General features: G+C 39.3%; 1 protein-coding gene across 3 annotated transcripts in view; it reads right to left on the bottom strand.

The window, feature by feature from the left end:
- Positions 1-394: 394 nt before the first annotated feature.
- DPP10 (dipeptidyl peptidase like 10) overlaps positions 395-21,526 on the bottom strand; it is an 860,783-nt gene continuing 839,651 nt past the window's right edge. For 2 of the 3 annotated variants that reach the window (XM_074967232.1, XM_074967231.1), the window contains exons 20-26: positions 13,774-13,968; positions 12,187-12,241; positions 7,761-7,860; positions 7,019-7,077; positions 6,860-6,932; positions 4,946-5,019; positions 395-2,483 (exon numbers count right to left, since the gene is read on the bottom strand). In XM_074967232.1, the coding sequence (XP_074823333.1) occupies positions 2,346-2,483; positions 4,946-5,019; positions 6,860-6,932; positions 7,019-7,077; positions 7,761-7,860; positions 12,187-12,241; positions 13,774-13,968 (694 nt within the window). In that variant the 3' untranslated portion in view covers positions 395-2,345. The remainder of the gene's footprint in view (positions 2,484-4,945; positions 5,020-6,859; positions 6,933-7,018; positions 7,078-7,760; positions 7,861-12,186; positions 12,242-13,773; positions 13,969-21,526) is intronic. The other variant, XM_074967233.1, reaches the window with a different exon arrangement.

Raw genomic sequence — 21,526 nt, forward strand, 5'->3', positions numbered from 1 at the left:
AAAAATGAAAATCAGAATGCACGCCTGCTGTCTCCTAGATAAAAAGCAGGCACGTGTTCAGAGTGCATGGTCATATGCAGATCGCATATGCAGCCTGATGTCATGTGAAGGCATAGTGGGGCCCCCAGTCACGAGTGCATACACTGAGTGCACTTGTTTGTACATCCAGATGCAGGCCTTATGTGTCCATTTATTATGTGGAAGCCTGGCCCCATTGAAATCAATGGTAAAATTCCCACTGACTTCAGTGGGGCCAGGATTTCACCCATTGTGTTCGAGTAGGAAAATTCGGTTCATGGTAGCGCATCAGAGGAAAATGATGAAGGACATAATCTGGGTAAATTTACAAGAACAAATTCCAACTGTTTAATAAGTTGAAGTGCTGATCCTGTAGTATAAGCAGAGTTGGTAGGTCTGTGTTTGATTTCTTGCTTCTTGCTGCTGAACAAACGGATTTCTCAAATTTGTCTTGACGTCTTTCCTAGTACATAGAGTGTTCCCATATCCTCCACTGCAGACATACTCAGACTTTGTGGTCACACTGGGACCCAGACAAGATGTCAATGCACATTAAAAGTGTATTAAACAAATTGAAAATAGATAAAAATTGCTAGTAAAAGAAAGTAAATACTAAACATTAACAGACAAATACTTTTAAGTGCTCCATAAAACCATCTTTCAGACAACTTAACTATTTGCATCAGAAAAAACTCTAGCAGTCAAAGAAGAAAATATTCCAGAAGAAAATATTGATTAAAAAGCTTCAGATGAATTTCAATATACCTTAAAAACAATTTTAATTCTTCATAAAATATGCAAAACTTTGCATTTTAAATAGTATAAATTACTTTCCAAAAATTATGTTGATTATGTTAATTTTAATCTCGCAAGAAATGAAATCCTAATCACATTGAAAAGCATTAATAAATAATATCCAGAGAAAAAAATTACATATGTATTTATGTGCGTTGCACAGCATTTGTCAAGAGCCTTCAGATACCTTCTGGAACATATCTAATATTAAATGAACATAACGTTTGATTTCAATCGTTGATGTTAATATTCTGATGACCTATGTTGACTACTTTGTTTATTTCGTAGTGTCAATTTCTAGTGCTGTAATTAACCTTGACAAATAAATGGATGCATTTTGGTATCTCCATCTGAATAAAATAACAAAATTTCATTTGTCAGGAGCTTCCTTGGCCATGGATGAAAAATACTTCATTTCTTCGTAACACTGTTGAATGTAAATCCTTCTTAATGAGCAGCTGTGGAATACCACACTGACAGGCTGTTCCAGTTACCTGCTACTGCCACAGAAATTAGAATGGAATCTGAGCAAAGATTTCTTTTTTAGGGTAAAATATAACTCAATGGCATTACGTTGTTAATAAAATTTCTTTATCTGAAACTATAATTTAATATTTATGTATCTAATTTACATCTGACAAAGTAGCATATTCTAAAATTAGAGTGTAACCAGCAGACTATTAACTACTATAAACAATACCAAAACACAACCCAAACATTTCTTATGGAAATGATACATTTGGGATTGGGGAAGTATTTCAACTGCAGACATTGTTAAAACACAGCTGTTAATTATGGCTTGAAAAATTATTCAAGCATACAAAGATTTTCTGCGTAGGAAGTCATGTGCATATACATAAAGACCAAGAGTGCACTCCCAAAAATGCCCTTACTGGTTACTAATAGGTACAATAACAGTAATAAATGTCTGAAATTAAAACAAATAAAAATAAAATCAGTTTCTATACTTATGTTATATGACCCACTGGACAATATTTTCCCTTTAAACAGAAACTATAGAAAATATCACATCCTTTATTAACTCAATGCTTTCTTAATAGGCAGGAAAGGAATTGCACTTATTGTAATGTTACAGTAAAGTATTAGATTGCAACTCACCTTTTAAAATATAAGTGGCCTTAATATTTATGATTGGTAGAGCATAATGCAAACATGGATAAAGATGTGCATTTAAATTAAAAACAGAGCAACTACTTACAGAACAAACAGTGAGGCTTAACATAATAAACATGCACCCACTCTACACTTATGCAAAACTAAGTTTGTCCAGGAAACTGTAACCAACCGTTGTCCATCCACAAAGGTATAGGTTTTGTCCCTCGGTAATATGTTTGGATTTGTATTCAAATTCCAGTTTATTAGCTCAGTGTCTCTAAATGTGCTGTTCCACTGTTATATCCTTTAGCTGCCCTTGAGCTTCTGCAGAATCTGCAATCTTACAGTCACTTTTATTTAAGGTTTTATTGAGCCTCAAAGTAAGTCTCCCTTCAGTACTGTACAAACAGGCTTCCTTATTCATCCTCTTCAGGTTCCTGTGGTAAAATTGGGGCTTCCTCCTTTAAACAAGCACTAAAAAACCCAAGGATTGTGCTGTAAAGGTGATATTTGCTTTTCTCAGATGCAATGTTATGACCTTCATCTGGGTAGATCTAGCAGAGGAAAAGGAGAAAGTAAACAGTCTTAAAAAAATCAGTTCAGATATTTAGGGCTCTAATTTTTTCAGTCTGACTTTCAAAGCTTTTCAGTTGACAACAGAATGACTATGTTAAATAGTTTTATGGTATCAATGGAAGTGATAAACTTCAAAGCAAAATTCATTTGATTGGGATTCAAAACCAGCACTAAATGACTGCATCTTGATCTTTAGCCATAAAAGCCTATGCTCAGATATTGTGTTCAGAAAAGCATTTCTGGTTGGGATTTTCAGTGCAGCCAAAGGAAGTATTCAACGGAAGACCTTTTCATAGGTGTTTCTATTTCTCTACCTCATCCAAAGCCTCACACCTTCCCTCATGGTGAACATAAATAACCACTGTAGTCTCCTCAGCCCCCAGATAATGGGCGCTTTTCCTGTGCAAGGATAGAGAAGAATCAGAGGGGTAGCCGGGTTTGCCGCTTCTAAAGATCCAGACTAAGAGTCCTGTGGCACCTTATAGGCTAACAGACGTATTGGAGCATAAGCTTTCGTGGGTGAATACCCACTTCGTCAGATGCATGTGATCCGAAGAAGTGGGTATTCACCCACGAAAGCTTATGCTCCAATACGTCTGTTAGTCTATAAGGTGCTACAGGACTCTTTGCAGCAAGGACAGAGAAGGGACTTCAGGATTTGAGAGGGAAATCCAGGCCACAGAGCTCAGCTTGAGTAACCACAGGTGAGTTGCTACAGAGATGCAGAGTGACCCGTAGGACAGGAATTCCTGCCCTGCCCCACCCCACCCCACCCCCGACTTCCTCAGAGCACAGTGGCCACTGCTCCATCCCAGTGCTTGGAGTACTATATCCAGGGTCTTTATCTGTGGGTGGAAGGGAGAAATATAATCATGTATTACTTGTTTCCATTAGAAGCTACAATGTACTAGGTCCTGTATAAAAACCGAGCACAATCTATGTCCCCAAAATATCCTGCCAACTCCCTTTCCCCCGCTGTTTCTGCAGAGATGTCTGCACATGGACACCTTTACTCTTAGGGCAGCAGAGCTGACTGGTGCCTTTGAATAGGGCCCTCTGCAGCCATGGAGGAGGGGATCAGATCCTTGGCGAAGAAAGTGAATGCTCTAGATCAGAAGTTCTGAAACATTTCCATTATATGAACCACATCTTTGTGTGGGGCGGGGGCGGAGGGTGAGAAAACCTGGATTTGTGCTGGAAATGGCCCAACTTGATGATCACTTTAGATAAGCTATTACCAGCAGGAGAGTGGGGTGAGAGGAGGTATTGTTTCATGGTCTCTGTGTGTATATAATGTCTTCTGCAGTTTCCACAGTATGCATCCGATGAAGTGAGCTGTAGCTCACGAAAGCTCATGCTCAAATAAATTGGTTAGTCTCTAAGGTGCCACAAGTCCTCCTTTTCTTTTTGCGAATACAGACTAACACGGCTGTTACTCTGAAACCTATCTTAACAGACAGTGTTTCCTGGATACCTCCCATCCCTTCCATTTGTAGTCTCGCACACCACCCCCCCCGTCAGTGACGGTTGTGGAGACTGTCTCCTGGGCTATTTGCATTCCCACAGACCAGGTCCCTCCCCATTTGGGAGCCCTGGCACCACTTTCCCTTTGTCATTCGCAACTGGGAGGCCCGCCTCTCCTCTTCCTCCCCGTTTGGGATTCTATACATCCCCCTGGCAACTACAGCAGTTTCTTAGATGGACAAGTAACATCAGGGTTTGTGATGTATCCTAGCAGCAGGGGTGTTCAAATGAATGAGCCCAGAACACACTGAAAAGCCAACACAGTTTAATGCAGCCAGAGCTATTGAACAGCAGCTGCAGCACTTGCCAACAGCTGGTGACCAGCATTTCCATCCCACAAAATAAACTTTGCTCCACTTTCCATTCCCCAAGCTGCTCTCTTCAACTACACCCACCTGCAACCCACACAGTGGGGGAGAGGAAGCCCCTTACAGTATTTTTAGCTGCTTTTAATGCAATTTTTAGCAGCTGAACATAAGGAGGTAAACAAATGTGACCAGCCAGTGCCTCAAGGATCATCAGTGACCACAAACCACAGTTTGGAACCCCCTGCATTGGGTGGAATAGATTTGGATTTTACTAAAGCATTTCATATGAGACAAAGTGGTTTGGAGCCACTCTGTTATGAACTGTAATCCAGCCAAAGGGCAGAGACCACAGATAAGTGGTCATGTATTGACTTGGGAGAAAGAGCCTTGTGGAAGTGTCACAGGGATCTCTCCTTGACTTCTTTACTAACTATCAGGACAAGGGGTTAGACAGAATTCTAACTGCACTCACTGATGATTCTACTGTATGCTGGGGGGCACACAAGTTATCTAAAGAGCCCCTACATAGATAAGTATAGGTGAGAAAAAGCAAAATGAGATTAAACACTGAACAATGCACCTGTGAGAGACACCTGAGCATTACATACCTGCATAGTGTAATTAACTCCAGCTTTTATTAGATGTTTAATTAGTTCTGCTGAGTGTTGGAAATGGACTTTAGCTACAAGACAATAACATCTACATATTAGTGAACAACATTATTATCGTACTTATTTATTAATTGTATTTATTTATTTTCCTTTTAGATAAAGAAACTTTTTGGTTGAAGTTATGTGGCAAAGTGCTACCAGATTTGCAGTTGATTAAGGTCTATCTACACTGCAATCAGAAGTGTAATTGCAGCACATTTAGACACTCCCAAGCTAGATTTGATCTACCCAGCTAGAATTAAAATAGCAGCAGCATGGGCTGGCTGATCGAGTACATACTCAGGGTCCTGTCCCGGGTAGGCTTGTACAGCCCATACTATTGCCTGTATTGTCATGGATTCACTGCTATTGTTATTTGAGCTAGTTAGATCAAAACTAGCTCAAGTATGTCTACACATGCTGCAGTCATACCAATGATTGCAATGTAGACATACCCTTTCTGACTGCACCTGAGATACATACCGTAGCAAATAACAATAGTGCTGCAGTGATGGACAGCACTGTAATACAGTATACTTTCTGGGTACTACGTAGGAATTCTTATTTTTCATCCATTGCTTAGCAAGGACCGAAATAGTTTGAAGGTGAGTAGCACTGGTGTATTCAAATGCAATTAATGTTTGTCAGTGTATTAAATGACAGCATGTCAGATTTTCTATTGTTTGCACAGGATTGTAAGAGACTGCGTTCATTTAGGAAATAAGCCTTTTGTAATGTTATTTTAATAATCTAAACTTCATGGTGGTACAAACATGCAGCTCTGTGTCCATGCTTGTGTTTGCTTTATTCAGAGCAAACATGAAACTAGGGTTCAGTAAGTACTGATGGACTAGCTCACTGTATTACTAGGCACAGTCCTGAAGAAGAGGGTGCACAAACTACTCAAACCCAGGAGGAGTCCCTGGAAAGCACTGTGCTGCTCAGACACCTCTTACAGACATAATTCCCTCCCTAATTCCCCTTTGGTCTGGAAGACAAAGTGGTAGTACTTTGCTGCTGGCCTATACCAGCAGCAAATTCCAAGTCTCCCATGCCAGTTCTGCCAGGTCCACCAGCACATTGACTCTGTCCATTTCCATTCCTCCCCACCTACCTTGTTCTGAGAGGAGCAGAGCAAACATGTATGTGATCTAGGTAGGCTGTGCAAGGCATAAAATGCAATTTAGTACCCTAGATGGGCTTGGAATCCAAGTCACTATTTACCCCTTTACCATGAACAGCAAAATATACTAAAAGAAAACTGCTTGCCAACTAGCACAGGCCAAATTCTTTGCTGCCTGACACCCCTGGATTTCCATTGCAGGTGCTGCGCCTGGTTCTGGTTTCACTCATACACGTTATACTGGTGTTAACTCCATTGACTATGCTCAAGAGCAAATTACAATCTAGCCCTAAATAGCTTAAGGATTCCCCATTGTTACAGTTTAATTAATTAGCCAAAGCGTTAATTTACTGAAAGGTACTGTTTATCACTGATTACGCTGACATTTATTATGCTTTCAATCACAAAACCAGGATTAATTTAAAAGACTTAAAAATGTATGTCACCTTATTAATAAGTGATACAGTGCCTTTCACTAGCAACATCCTGCTTCACCAGATTTAAACAAATTAGAACATACAGTAGCTAAGAGTTACAAATAGGTAGCAAAGGAAAATGTCACCCATTTAGATTTACAATTGGCAACTGAAACTGACAATCAGGTCTCTTTGGATGGACAATTCTACTAGAAGGGAGACAAAGATGAACGGTATAAAAATGTGTATTCTTGCTACATTCATAATCTTTCTTTGAGCAGCTGTGTATTACAAGCTGTAACTGCAAATGTAATTGCATTTATAAATACTTACTATCGGCTGTCCCATGAACTATTAGCAAATTCTCTTCTTTTAAACCATGAATATTGTGCAGTACACTGGATGCCTATTAAAAATGAACACACACAATGTAATTGCAGTATATTTTAAAAGCCAAACCATTACTTTTAATTACTTGTTAAAATAACTTACCTGATATGTATTTTCCTCTTTAGATGGAATGCCAAGGTATCTTTCTGAAAAAGCTGAAGCTACAAAGGAAAACAGGAAATTCAGAGTTAATCAAGATAAATTCCATTTTTAAAAATCTTTATTTCTGGTTAAAAGCCAGCAGAAGCTTGTTAAGCCATAAAGATGGCAAGTATCTTCATCTTGAAAAGAGATTAATAGACTTTAAGGCCAAGAGGGAGCACTATAATCATCTAGTCTGATCACTGCATAACGCAGGCCACAGAACTTTACCCAACAGTTCCTGCACTGAGCCCAATATATTGTGATTGAACTAAAGCATGGTGAAAGCCTGGCCCGGTTGAAGTCAATTAGAGCTTTGCCACTGACTTAAATGGGGCCAAGATTTCACCTCATATCTGTTAGAAAGACATCCAATATTCATTTAGGTTGGGATTTTTAAAGGGGCCTAAGAGATTTAGGTACCCAACTTCCACTGATTTATGGAGAATTCGACACCTAATCCCTTACTTTCTTTTGAAAAATCTTAAAGACCTCTAAGTGATGGAGAATCTACCACATCCTGTGCTTAATTGCTCCAGTCATTAATTATCCTCATTTTAAAATTGGAACCATATGTCCAATTTGCCTAGTTTTAATACAGTTCCACTACACTACCTGAACTTAGTTAACCTGAGTTACAGATCTGCTGTATAGATATTTTACGGAAATCATTTAATAAAATGGCAGGATGGGAAACACTCACCATACAACTTCATGTCTGTGATTGGTGCAATAACGGCTCCACATTTAAAAAGTCTTTCATTGGATTTCAGGATCATTGATGCAATGTATCCGCCATATCCCTATTAAACCAGATAACATGATTTGCTGTTTGTTTGTTCTTGTTCATTGTTCCTTAATATAGATGAAGTTAAAGAGTATCATGCTACCTTTGTCATGTCATTCCACAGTATTTACACCTGCAACTATTGCTTTAGCATGAATTAAAAACCTACGAATCAAGAGTGGAAAAAAGGTGTGGCAGTTCTGTCTTGCTATGAAGCCTGAGGCTTTAAAAATATATGTTATAATTTATGATTTTTTAATAAGAATAAGAAGAGGTATATTTTAATTTAAGATACCATAGTCTCACTGTGCAGACTAGCCCTCAGCCTGCAGAAGAACTGGCGAGTGATACAAATAGAAAAACTGAAGGTAAGTGTGTCAGAGACAGTGCTTAGATAGGAGAATTTTTGTTTACATTAATGTATTTTGTGAAGATTTTTTGCTTATTTCTGGGTAAACACTGAGGCTATAGATTGAGGCTAAGGAAGAAGGGAGAGCTGTCACCTGTCCTCTCTCTAAACTTCAGTCTTCACAGATGGATTCCCATTGCCTTCCATGGGGATTTCTGCTTGACACATTGTCGCATGCCCCTTAGAGAGGGTCAGATTCTCTGGTGCACTTTGCCCCACAGAAACTAGCTCAAGTGCTGCCTTAAATGGAGCAGAGATCACAGCGTGTGCGTGGGAGACTCTCAGCTGATATATCCTGCCATAAGCATTCCGCCGACCTTGCCAAAAGGAGATGTGGCTAGAAGAAAGGTGGCCAGTAAGTTCAATGCTCTGCATTTCTGTGGCTAGAGTAGCATGTGTTCGAGCAGCCCTCAGGCTGCTGCACTGCAGTACAGGGGGAATGGCCTGCACAGAGCAGCTGCAAGATCAGAGGAGTGCCAAGATGAGGTTTAAGACACCTCTTCACATCTCACCACCCTGAAAGGCACTTCGTGCAGAGTGTCTGAAATCCATCCTCTATTGGTGGGATAAGGTGGTATGCAGAAGAGAAGTGTGAACAGGAGTCCTCTTATTTGAGACTATCCACCAGGGTTTTGTTTCCGATGAATATGACAATCTATATGAAATGCTTGTAGATTAACTCCAGAGTCTTAAAAGATGGAGTTCAATGTCCTGCAGTCCAGGTTTAATGCTTTTACTATATTCATTGTGTTTCTCTTAGAAGGGCTGTTATCTTTTCTCTCTTGATTATTGCTAGAAAATTGCCCTTCTGAAGGTGGATTTTTTTTTGCATGATAATTCTCTGTAAAAATTAATCCAGCAGAAGGGTACTGATAAACGAAAAAGTAATGGAGAAAGGGTTCATTTATGTCTTATTGAGATGATTTTCTATATCCTTTTCTTCAGTTCTAAAATGGTTAATAAAAAAAGCTCATCTTTCTGGAATTCTCAGAGCATTTTAAAAACTTTGCTAAATCTTAGTTAAGGAAAAAGAGATAAATCAAAAAGTGTGTTCTTGGGCTCAGAACTTTGTCAATGCTAACTGGGTACAGAGAAGAAAATAGAGAATAAGACTGGGATTTTTGAAAAAGCCTAAGAGAATTAGGTGCCCAATTCTCATAGAAATCCTAGCCTAAATTGCGAAAGACAACACAAAATTGCCCACACACAGAAAAAGATTTTGGCTAAGAGAGAATGTCGATGTGGGTGCCAGTAACTTGTATAATTCAAAGAGCTGAAGGGAACAATAACTTCCTTCTGCCTCCAGGTTCTCTTTTTCTTGGCCATTTGTTTAATATTCTGCTTGTACTTTTTGCAGTAGTTTCACAGCACAAGTTTAATTCTAGATAGGTATTGCCAACTTATTCAAAATTTATACCTTGTCTCCATTAACAACCCAGTGTAGTTCTGTTGGTAATATTTGCCTTTGCTTCCAGCCAGGATTCCCCGGGCATACATATAACATGTATAGTTTCCTTCAATGGCTATACAATATTTAGTTGGTATTTTATGATGTAAGAATCTGGACTTCCTGTTCTTAGTTAAATTTCTGTGGCTTCACCTCTACTACCAAATTTTCCACAAGTTGGTTAGCTACACAGTCATACTTTCAAGCTTATTTTCAATTTCCATGATGGAAAGTTGTAAACTATATATCATCACAATTTGATATGTAACAATTAAGAGAGACTCTTCTGATGTACTTCATCGGTAGGGTGTGTAACTTTCCTGCAAGTGAGCAAGATAGTTTTGGTGGGCTGCCTGATAGACAGATGTGTTTGTTTTTTACACTTTGCCCTCTTGATATTTCAACTGTTTTTGTTATTACTGCTAGTAGTTTATATTATGGAATTTGTCAAGACTTTGTTCTGAGTAGCTCAAAAGCATGTTATAACATTCAAGGATGATGGAGAGCTCCAAGAGAGCAATATGTGTGCGTCCAGCTGGGTTGAGATCAGCATAGGTAATCCACACAATCCTCTTACTCTTTCAGCAAAGGGCATCTTCTATTCACTTCCTTAGTCAGATCATCAAAAATGTATTGCATATAAAAGAAAAAGAAATTTTCTTAGTCAACAGTGTTTCATATGGTTGAAGGCAAACTTTTTTTTCTCCTGCTGGTAATAGCCACCTTAATTGATTAGTCTCGTTACAGTTGGTATGGCAACGTCCATTTTTTCATGTTCTCTGTGTATATATATCTTCTACTGTATTTTCCACTGCATGCATCTGATGAAGTGGGTTTTAGCCCACGCAAGCTTATGCCCAAATAAACTTGTTACTCTCTAAGGTGCCACAAGTACTCCTCAAAGAGAGATGTGCACCCCTAGTGGATGAAGTCAGTCATGCTTACATTTCATTAGTTGGAAATAGAGCTGGTCAACACTCAGAATGTCCCTTCTGTTGGAAATTGTGAAATGTCAACAACATTGTTTTTTTTTCCATTACAGAACAAAAGCTAGACAATTTCCTCTGAAAGGAAATAAAAAAAATCATTTAGGAAAAAAAAATCAAACCATTTCAGTTCATGTTTTTCCTGAAACAAAATGGAGATGCTGACTGCCCGGACTCTCACAGAATCATGAGGCTGGTCCTGCCTACAAAATGTGCTGTGAAACATTTCAGGTTGATGAATCTGCATATTTTTACTAAACATCTTGTTGGAAAATCCCCAACCTGCTTTAGTTGAAAATGTTTTCTTTTTTTGTGGCTAGCCTCCAAACAAAGTATAAACTCAGATGCTATTGAACTTTTGACAGAAATAGTTTCTTTCATCTCAAGTGGTACAGTAGGAGGTCATGTGTTTGGAAAGGAAGGTCTTGTTGCATGTGGAACAATAATAATAGTCAGCACTTTATTTTCACTAGGCTGCACAGCCATTAACTAATTCCCACAATGCTAGCTCCGAGGAAGTAAGTATTATCATCCCCATCTGACAGACAGCCAAAGTGAGACTCAGAGGTTAAATGGCTTGCCTACAGCCACACAGCAAGACAGTAGCAGAATGGGGATTAGAATTTAGGGGTTTCATAGTGAATGCATACTGCTTCAATAACTGATGACCATGGTGCCTGTATATGTTAGAAGCTGTGGTTTGATTGTTTGTTTGTTTTCACTGTGAAATTTTAAAGTATTAAAGACACAAAATATTGACATTTTCAAGGTAACATTTTAAAACTAAATATCACAAAGGAACAAATGTCAGTTTCCAAAAGATACGGCTTGTCTCGTGTTAAACGTCTAAAAGCTCGTTTCAAGTGAGATAATTAAGATTCTCTTTAACTTTTTGCTAAAGGTTAAACCTTTACCTGGGTCTGTATGATGCCAGAGGCAACAGCATATAACATTGCTAAACAGCTGACAAAACAGCAAAAGGGAGACTTCTAAGAGATTGCACAAAAAAGGACGCTAGTCAACACTCTAGGATCTTATCTCAAATAACTCAAAAAGCTAAAAATGTCTGCATATAAATTGTGTATTAAAGGGACACTGTCAACTTAAATATGGACTAGAATTTAAATTGTACAAGAAATGAGCTTTTACAGAAACTAAGACCAAAAGAAATGTTTCTACACATTTATTTTAAAAACTTCCAATGGAAAAAGAGTTTTTTCCCCTCAACAATTAACATTTTCCCCTGCAGTATCTGAGCAGCATATTTTGCAACAGTAGGAACTGAAAGTGAAAGTTACTATAAAGAAAAGTGAAACTGACTTGTTAGCTGCTAATTGTTCAATATGAGAAAAAAAATTGAATCAACATTCAATAATGACAAGTAAATGTGATTTTCATTGTTAGTAACAAAAATGGTTATTTGCAAAATACGTAAATAAATCTGTTTGCAACAAATGATTTTAAAATTGACAGTATCCTCCTGCTATTTTTGTAAGTTACCTTTCCAAATATGCTCAGTCGGTTAGGATCGATGAATGGTTGTTTCAGTAATGACCTGTAAGAAAAAGAGAAATGTTACATTCTGGAGAGTCATATTTGTGGAGTGGGTTATTTCTAGAAGAAAGAATTGTGATAAACTAAGTGAGAAACAGATTTTTAAGAGTTCAAATAAGAACTATTTTATTTTAGTGAAGTCTTGCAGTTTGCTTTCAGATCCCTACGCTACAGTACTTGTGTTTTAGCAATGATCAAAATTATGAATCCTCCCACAGAGGTAATTCATCAACTATGCTTTCAGAAGGATAATACAGTATAGAGAAGAGAGACTACAAATTTCAGGAAAACTTCTGTCTGCTTCTTAATAGCATCAAGAGAGAAAGAACTCTCAGGGCCATCCGGCATACCCTCCTGCCCAGTGGTGCACCCACAGAAACCAGATAAAAGACAGAGTAATGACTCTGAACTCAAGAATGCAGAACTCTGATTTAGAAGAACTCTTAGAATTAAGATATGGAGCCAATTAGACTGCTTATTAGAGCTCCATGTCCCAAAGGAGGCCTCATTCATCCAGTTGGGAATGTGACTATGGTCCCTTCCCCTCTCTGCAGATCTGCCAGTGTGTGGTAGCAAGGGAAGGGGGTTAGGGAGGCGGGAAGAAGCATGCTGCTACTTTCAAGAGCCTGTGAGGCACTTTGTGAAGCTTTCTGTCTGCATATGGAGGACAGAGTCCTTCCACTCAACATCTTTGCAACTCCACTCCTATTTCAGAGAGGCAAAGCCATTTGACCTGTAGGCAGTTAATGTTTTCATTGTCTTCAGGGATTACAGATGACTTTCAGAAATGTAAAACATGTCATTCTAAAATTGTTCAACCAAGACATGAACATACCTCGTACATGAATGTAGGTAATAATCCATCCATTTCTAAAATACCATGCAATCAACGAGAGGAGTGGTCCCTTAATAAAAAGTGTTATCATATTTTTACATGTAAATATATAGTAGGGGGTCTGATTCTCTTCTTACTTAAATTGGTATAAATCTGCAGTAACTCTGTTGCAGGCAATGGAGTTACCCAGGCTAAGATTGATGATCAAGTGAGAGGATAATAAACCCTTTGGCCAAATTCTGCTTGCATTTACATTATTGTAATTCTGGTGATTTAGTGTAGTCACTCCAGATCTAAACTGATTTAAGTGAGAACAGAATCTGACCCTATATGTCTAAGACATTATATTTCACTTGTAATGAAGCACTGTATATCATGCCATGAGTCATTTTTCTAAGGAAGCTAGAAAAATATGTAAACTAGATTAGATTTCATATTTAGATTAGGCCCGGAAGGACAACTTTATCAAAGAGGAACATCAATCCAAAACATTTTTCCCTTTGATTTTTTATTCATTGAATCACACTTTGCAATGAAAAGCCTAATGTTTCGAAACGTGCTACTGCACTAAAGATAAGCATTTACCATATTTCATTCTGCAAACGGAGACCAGTAATAGCTGGAAATTTTCAGTTAAATGTGTCTATTCATCAAAGTAAAAATGGATTAAAATAGAAGAAAAGTTTGCACATACGTACTCTACAGCTGCTATTTGGTCCTTCACTTCCACTGAACCTAAGCAACGATGGACTTCCTGTAGAATTTTAAGGCCTTGAAATCCACTCCCTCTGCCATCAAATCGAGCTACGATGACATTATCAGAGTTGACAAGCACCGAATCCCAGTCAACGTGAAACTTATCTGTAACCAACTGGCTGCCTGGATCTTCATCACTGTAAATACCAACACACCAGACACAAACACAGACTATTGACAATGTGATACACTTTGCAGTACTTCAATATTTTATTTAACCTAGACAGCAGAGTTCAGTCAGTTTGTGCGACCCAGTTGAATTACTGTCAGCTTAATCTATACCATCACATTAACCGGTGTTGTTATCCCTCATGGCAGCAGTAAGCAAAATAATTTGTTGAACTGCATAAAGCAAACCCACTATGACGATAATGCCATGCAGTAGGTGGGATACTTGGATAATTTTTGCAGAAACGAGGTAGGAAAATGAACCACGTGCTTTACATAGAGTGATCCTGAAATTAACATTATGCCTTCTGGTTATTTGAATTCTGGAAATTCCATTTTAGAATTTGTTAAGATGCTATAGGGTGACAAAAGGGAAAAATCATTATTGCAACCTGATAACTGAACAAGAAATAAAATACTCCTTAGAATGATGTTTTCCTAGAAAACAAAAATACCTGCATTATCACATCCTGGAATGGATTTTTGTGAAGTAGACTGCAGAGGAGAATTAAGTACATTTTGGGGGAAATTATTTTTCACTGTCAATGTTTCTAGCAACAAAAGGATGCAGGCATGAATGGTAAGTTGTTTTTGTTGTTGTTGTTATTGTTTAGTCATAAAATAAAGATTTTACAGCAGAAAAGAGAGAAAGGAATAGGAGAAAAGAGGTTTCTTTGGGGACAATAAGCATTTTTCATTGAAGGTAAGTTTACTTTTTTCATTCCAATGAAAACAAAATGTCAGTTTTAAAAAGGAGCCTTGTCAATTTTTTTTCCCAAAGATAAACACAGAATAAGAAAGCAGGCTACCATGAAGTTGTAAAAAAAATGCAAAATGCCTCTATGCAGACTGCATCTGCCAGTTGAATGCAAATTAAAATGTAAAAGTGTCTGTGCAGGCTGTATGGAAATTAGATTGGAGAGTGTCTATGGGAATATTCTAGGGTGTAAGAAGGATGGAGGCAGAAATTATTATTTTGCTGAAGAAATCTAAGCTTGGAAGAGTTGTAGAAATAGGAAAAAAAAAACCAACACAGCCCTTTCAATCACTGTTGTGTCATAGGCTCTGCTGGCTGATTATTCTGTTTTATTTTTGCTGTGGGTAATAGACAGTTCAGCTGCAAGGTACGCTTTCAGACAACTTGTTAATTAGCATGTATATGATACGTAAATCTGTTTTCAAATTTACATAGGACCTACCACATTTATGTAACTATAATTTCAGGAACTTAGTTTGTGATAAATTATTTTTAAATGGCATATCAATAAATTTCCTTTGGGTTTTCATTCTTGTGTGTCTTGAGTAAACAATTTAATTTAGAAGACAAAACGACAGCATGTTTTTTTTAAAAGGAGTTAACATACAATACTGCTAACTCTGAAACAATAAACATGAAACCCCACTTAATGTCATATGAGCTGGGTGGGAAAATACCACTGTCTTGGCAGGATTTCAGTTTCTTCATTAATTGAAGTACAAAAGCAACAGGCACTCAGAAGCTCTTCCAATTTATATTTAACATTTAGAATGGGCTTTCCAAAAGCGTTCAGTGTTGGTCTAACTGCTCCCATGGAAGTTTTTCTATTGACTTCAATAGAATCAGATTTAGAGCAACGATGAGCTTTTAAGGAAAATATTACCCTAAATGTTCATAGTCAGATAATTTTCCATAAAAGCACTTGTCTAGCTAATTATGACTCTACATGCAGTTCTTCATTACTTTTGACTATTTCAGAATTGCCCACCCGAACTTTCAAAAATCATGAGTCAGGCCCCCAAAAAATCATGACTTAAAATCCATGAGATTAAAAAAATGGATTCTTAGTTTTTGAGTTTTTAGATGCACATCGGTCACATTTAAAAGCTTTTCTCTGCCACCAAAAGGCCTGAGATTCTCATATAATCATATCTTTCAAAAGCTGGGGCTTTAAGTTAAAAAAAAATATTGTGAGATTCTAAAACTGCTCTTTTTTCCCCCTGAAGCTTGTTTTTTGGTAGAAAATGGCTGAGTTTTCTGAGCATCAAACTTTAAATCCCACATGTCTTGCAGTGCAGTTTTTGATGGGTTGCTTTGACATGTTAGTTTTGGTGTGTATTTCCCAGTTGTTAATTTATTTCAAGGATGTCTACCTAGATAGTTTGTGATGGACACTTAAAGCCACTCCCACTACGGGATGTGGCCAGTGGAATCCATTTCTTACCGGTACGTGCCCCCTCCCCCGACGGGGGGCATGTGGCCTCCTCATGTGACCCTCTACGTGACTCCTCCCCACCCCGCCCCCAGCCTGGGGCCCCCAGATTCTCCCTGTCCCCTCCCCATGATCCACTCCCCTTACTGGGGCGGGGCAGCTCTGTCCTCCTCCTGCTGTGCTGGAGACTTCAGAACTGCAGCAGTGAAAGGAGCAGAACATGGGGCCGCAGGGCAGCCCCATGCCCACAGCTCCTCCGACACAGCTATACCACCCCCAGCCCTTCCCCACAGGGTCTCCTCCATCTGTACAGCAGCCCCCCGGAGGAGCTGCCGGCATGGGACCACCTGGTGGCCCCATGTTCTGCTCCTTTCCCCACTGCGGTTCCCAGGAGAGCCCTGTGTCTCAGGGCTGTCCTGGGAACCACAGCGGGGAAAGGAGCAGAATGCCAGCAGCTCCTCTGGCCGCTGTACTACCCCAGCCTCACCCCACCCAGCCCTGTCCTTTGGTGGGGCTGTACCACCCCCAGCCCCGCCCCCAACCCTGTCCTCCGGCAGGGGTGCTGCTGTACGGACGGAGCCAGAAGAGACGCAGCTCTGTGGAAGGGCAGGACTGGGGGTTCTTAAAATAGGGCTTAAGTGAGGCTTAAGTGGTGTGCCAGACCTTTACACAGGGGTGAATGCCACTATTGGAGCACAAGAATGGATTATGTTTTTGTGTCCCTTTTCAAATCTTTTGCTATCAAATGTCTCTGGTTTTGACACGGATTGACTGTATCAAACCCCGAAAGGGGTATGCTATGAAAAAGAAGTCTGCCATAAGAGCCATTAACATGGACACACAATCTATTTCAATACAATGGGGAATGCAATGTACATCACCTCTCTTGCCACACCATTTCTTGAATTCATGGACTTTTCCATCCATTGTAGCTACTCACATGCTGAAGTATATATAAAAGGATTACGGCAGATAGAAACTGCACCTAGCCATTATTGCAGTATGGAATCAGATCCATTATTGCACACTTCACAATTAGAGGTGGGCTTGAGCTGCAAAATTTGCATTGCAATCCAATCTTTCCCAAAGTGCAGCAGCATTTGGATCCAGGGTCTTGATTTATACCCATCTCTGCATACAATCAGCTTCTGTTCATTGTTAACTTGTTCATATGCAGCATGCTAATCATACTGCAGAAGTGGAGCACTGTAGAAGCACTCAGTATCTTCCACTGCTACACCTTTTTACAGGATGCAGCGTCTCCCTTCCATGACCCCCACTGGCTGGTATGAAAAGGAGTAGTGAACAAAAACCCAGGGCCATGAGCGCAAGCCTCCTTGCATCCTACCTCACCTGAGCAGGGGTAGACACAAGTGAATTCTCTAATAGGCAAAGCATTACACATATTTCACAGCCAGCAAAATCAAAACACACACACAGAAGGGCCATATCCAATTACATGCCTTTCTCTATGTTTTCTAGGAACGTCATTTTGCAGCAGTGTTACTGTATTTTCAACAACGAAAGAGGAGCAGTGGGATTCAAGTGAAGGAGTTATCTAATAATTCTTGGTTTCAGAGTAACAGCCGTGTTAGTCTGTATTCGCAAAAAGAAAAGGAGTACTTGTGGCACCTTAGAGACTAACCAATTTATTTGAGCATGAGCTTTCGTGAGCTACAGCTCACTTATTTTTTGTACTTGTACCAGAGCAGCATCTTATGAGTCTGCAGTGATAGCAAGGCTGAGAATGATTCAGAAACACTGCTGAAGTTCACCATTGAGGTGCCATTTAAACAGACAGAAGCTATCAATAATATACCGATATCATTGACCTTAGTGGGTAATTTGTATGCCTCTTGCAATTCAGTCACATACACCTCAGACTGTCTGGAGAAAGAGGCAGCTCATCATCTGTTTGGTCTATTACTGAAAGGAGAAGAATCTTTTCATCTGGGAGCTAAAGCTAAAGCTTTGGCTCTCGTTAGAGCTTGGAGGGGAATATGTAGTTCTTATCACAGTGGCTATTATTATTATTATTATTTATTAATATTATCATAGTGCCTGGTCAAGGACTTCCACAATACAGTACAAACGCCCTCCCAAAACAAGCTCATGAATCTAGTGCACAATATGAAAAAGTATCATAATAGCAATATGAATTAGTGAGGGAAACTAGAGCTCAGCAGATAAATTCTATTTATGGAATTCAAAATTAAATCACTGGGAAAACAGTCTCTTTTGCAAATGGCAAAAATCCATTGAAGGAAAAAAGAACATTTTGCAAAACTGACATGAAAAGAAAATTCACCACACATTCCTTTTTTGTGAGCAACTTCTCACATGGCCCTGCTACCAACCGCACCCTTCATCAACAGTATGAGATCAGATACCCATAACAATCCCAAGCAATGGTGTCACAGAATGCCAAGCACTCCCCCCATCCCCATTCATCTTCCCTGCCAGAGCCTATCATAGCTAAAAAGCAGACAATACATTTGCAACCATGCAAACCAATGCATTTATCATTGGGGGGAGGGGGTGTGTGGAAAACACCACCAGAAAAGATCACATTATCAGAATGGAATCATGTGATAGCCTAAAATGAAATACAGCTAGTATTGCAGAAGCAACATGAATATTCTTTAAACAGCCATCAAAAATGCTAAAGGCCAGATTGCGGCTTTTAAGCCACAGCTCTGAGTACTGGAGATGCAGCGCTGTGTCCGAGAAATGGAGGAAAGGTTGTGGTTCCATACTGTGCTGCTCCTAGCCCTCATCCACTGCTTCCCTTGCTGTGCCATCCCTATTCAGGAGGTTTAGAGAAGATTGAGCCATGGCCCACGTTCTCCCCATCCCATTTCTGGAGTCCTGGTCCCTGAAAAGGAGCAGCCTTTGCATTCCCCATAGCACAGGACTGCGGTTGTCAGTGAAATAGCTGGAGAAAGCTTCTTGCTTGTTTCTCAGCTCCCATATGGCCTGTGGTGGGCAGTGGGAACTTACTAAATGTTTAGAAAAAGGAGAAACTCCCAGAAGACTAAAAAGAGCTAGGTTTTCACAAGACTTCCACAAAGCAACAACACCAAAAGAGAGGAGAATCATTTTCATTCCAAAGGCAAAAGAATGAAAAACCTGATTGGCAGGAGAGCCTGCAAAACACGTAAGAGTTATGTAGATGGTTCATTTATAATGATCCCCACAAAATTGACCTGCAGAATAACTTCAAATGTAGCCAGATGTAAAGGACTTCTGGGATGTCCTGCTTCTAAACAGGGTGTAATAAAAAAGGTAGAATCTCTCATACATTTTTATACTGCATCCTGTGGCAATGCACTGTTCTATCACTTGCAACAGACATCCTCTACAACAAATGAAAATTCCAGAAGAGAATCATTAATGCAAGAATGCTATCATGCTGAAGGTCTTAGAGAAATACCAATAGTTACATTTTACCTCCCTAAATTCCTGCTACATGTGTTATGGCATTCTTCTTCACCATTGTACCTGCCCTGTTAAAAAAATTGCCACTTTCCACCCTATGGTCTGGGATGCTGGTACCAGATCCATGTGATGCATAGACATGCTCAGTTGGCTTGAGTGAGGCCTACCTCTGGCACCATTTCAATACTCGGTGGAGAGTTTCCTCTACATTATGGAGGTATAAGCAGACATGTATAAAGTATGCAACACTTCTAGGAGAGTTAAGATATTTGATGTCTACCTAGGAATATACAGCCTGATAATTTTTTTTCTCTGAGTTTAGAAGAATCTTTCTACTGATTCAGTTTCACTATATCCACTTACAGTTTGTACAGTTTTAAATGACATTAAATAATGAATGCTGACATTTAAGATGCATTATCTTCAGATTTTGAAAGAATGAGGTTAATTATGTTCAAGAAGAAATAAAGAATGATTATCACCTCTCATTTTATTACCCACATTAAATGCCTTAGTCTTTACTCCACTTAATCATTTCCTGTGTATTATGAAGGACTGGATCATCCAACTTTTTTAATGAGTAAGGTGAACCATAATGAAAAAAAAATCTGAAATTTAAACTTTGATCCTAATTATATAGGAAAGAGATAATAACCACACTTTAAAGCAATTATTATACACCTCTCTAATCCATAGGTTACAGTGTATGTATTATATTTGAAGGCAACTGAGTGTGAAATGTATTAGTAGTTTAGGAGGAACAAATTGAAGAGTGGACAGTGTTAAATCTATTTAGTATTTTATGGCCTATGCATCAGAATTCACGAAAGAGAAATAGGGCTAGCCAGAGGCAACCCGCTACTGTGTGAGGCCTATACATCTACTAGATGGCCTGGTGTTCTGACCCAATATAAATTTGAACAACAGTGCTTTGCACTTCTGTGTAATGGTCACAATACGCTTTACAGCCATTAAGGAATTAAGCTTTGCACCTCCTTAGGATGAAGGTGAGTCTTACTGTAAGGAAATTTAGGCCCTGATGCTGGAACAGACTCTTTGAGGCTGGGCTCTGTGATGTTTGGAACTTAACTGAATACAGTGGAATTCAGTGGCGGTTCAGGGGTTGGCCAGCACAGAGTCAGTTGCAGGACTGGGGCCTTACACATGAAGGCCAAAAGTTTCAAACCTGGGTGCCTAAGTTCAGAAGGCTTATTTTAGGCACCCAAGTTTGGTCAGAGAAATTGAGTGATTTGACCAAAGTTGGACTGGAAGCCTGTGACAGCAGGAATAATACCCAGATCTTATGATTTCCAGTTTATTACTTGAGCTATGATTTTGGGATAGGAGTTTTACTGAGCCATCTACACTACAAACAGAGCATAAAAGATGGTCCCTACCCACAAAAGTTTACAATCTAATTCGGAGCCTCAGTCCAACATACTTTTTTTCTGAGCCAGTAATGAAAGTCACCAATACCAAGAATAGCTGGATCAGGTACTGGGCATATGCATGACATGCAGAGCTATAATCCCCTGCAGAAACTACAGAGCTGCTTTGTAGAGACTGCTACAGCCCAATGGCTGAAGTAGAGTTTATGAGGGGGGCTTACATGCCACACACACCCTGCCCAAGCAGTAAGACTGTGAAGCATCAGCATCCTGTGTGCACTTAATTGTGCATCTAAACTTGCTGAAACCTTGGCCCCAGAGATACAATAAATCAGCCAACTCTTGCCTTCCCTCTCCTCTGCTCCTTTCCCCATCCTTTCTTTCCTCCCCCTTCTCCTAAATTCACTTGTATACTGCAATCCTGTTGATATAAACACTTTAAACCCATTTACATCTACAGAGAAAATATAATTCTACTGACATCTCAGTCATTTACACTGGATCAGAAGTCA

The sequence above is a fragment of the Natator depressus genome, chromosome 11 (assembly GCF_965152275.1).
Source record: "Natator depressus isolate rNatDep1 chromosome 11, rNatDep2.hap1, whole genome shotgun sequence".
Lineage (NCBI taxonomy): Eukaryota > Metazoa > Chordata > Testudines > Cheloniidae > Natator > Natator depressus.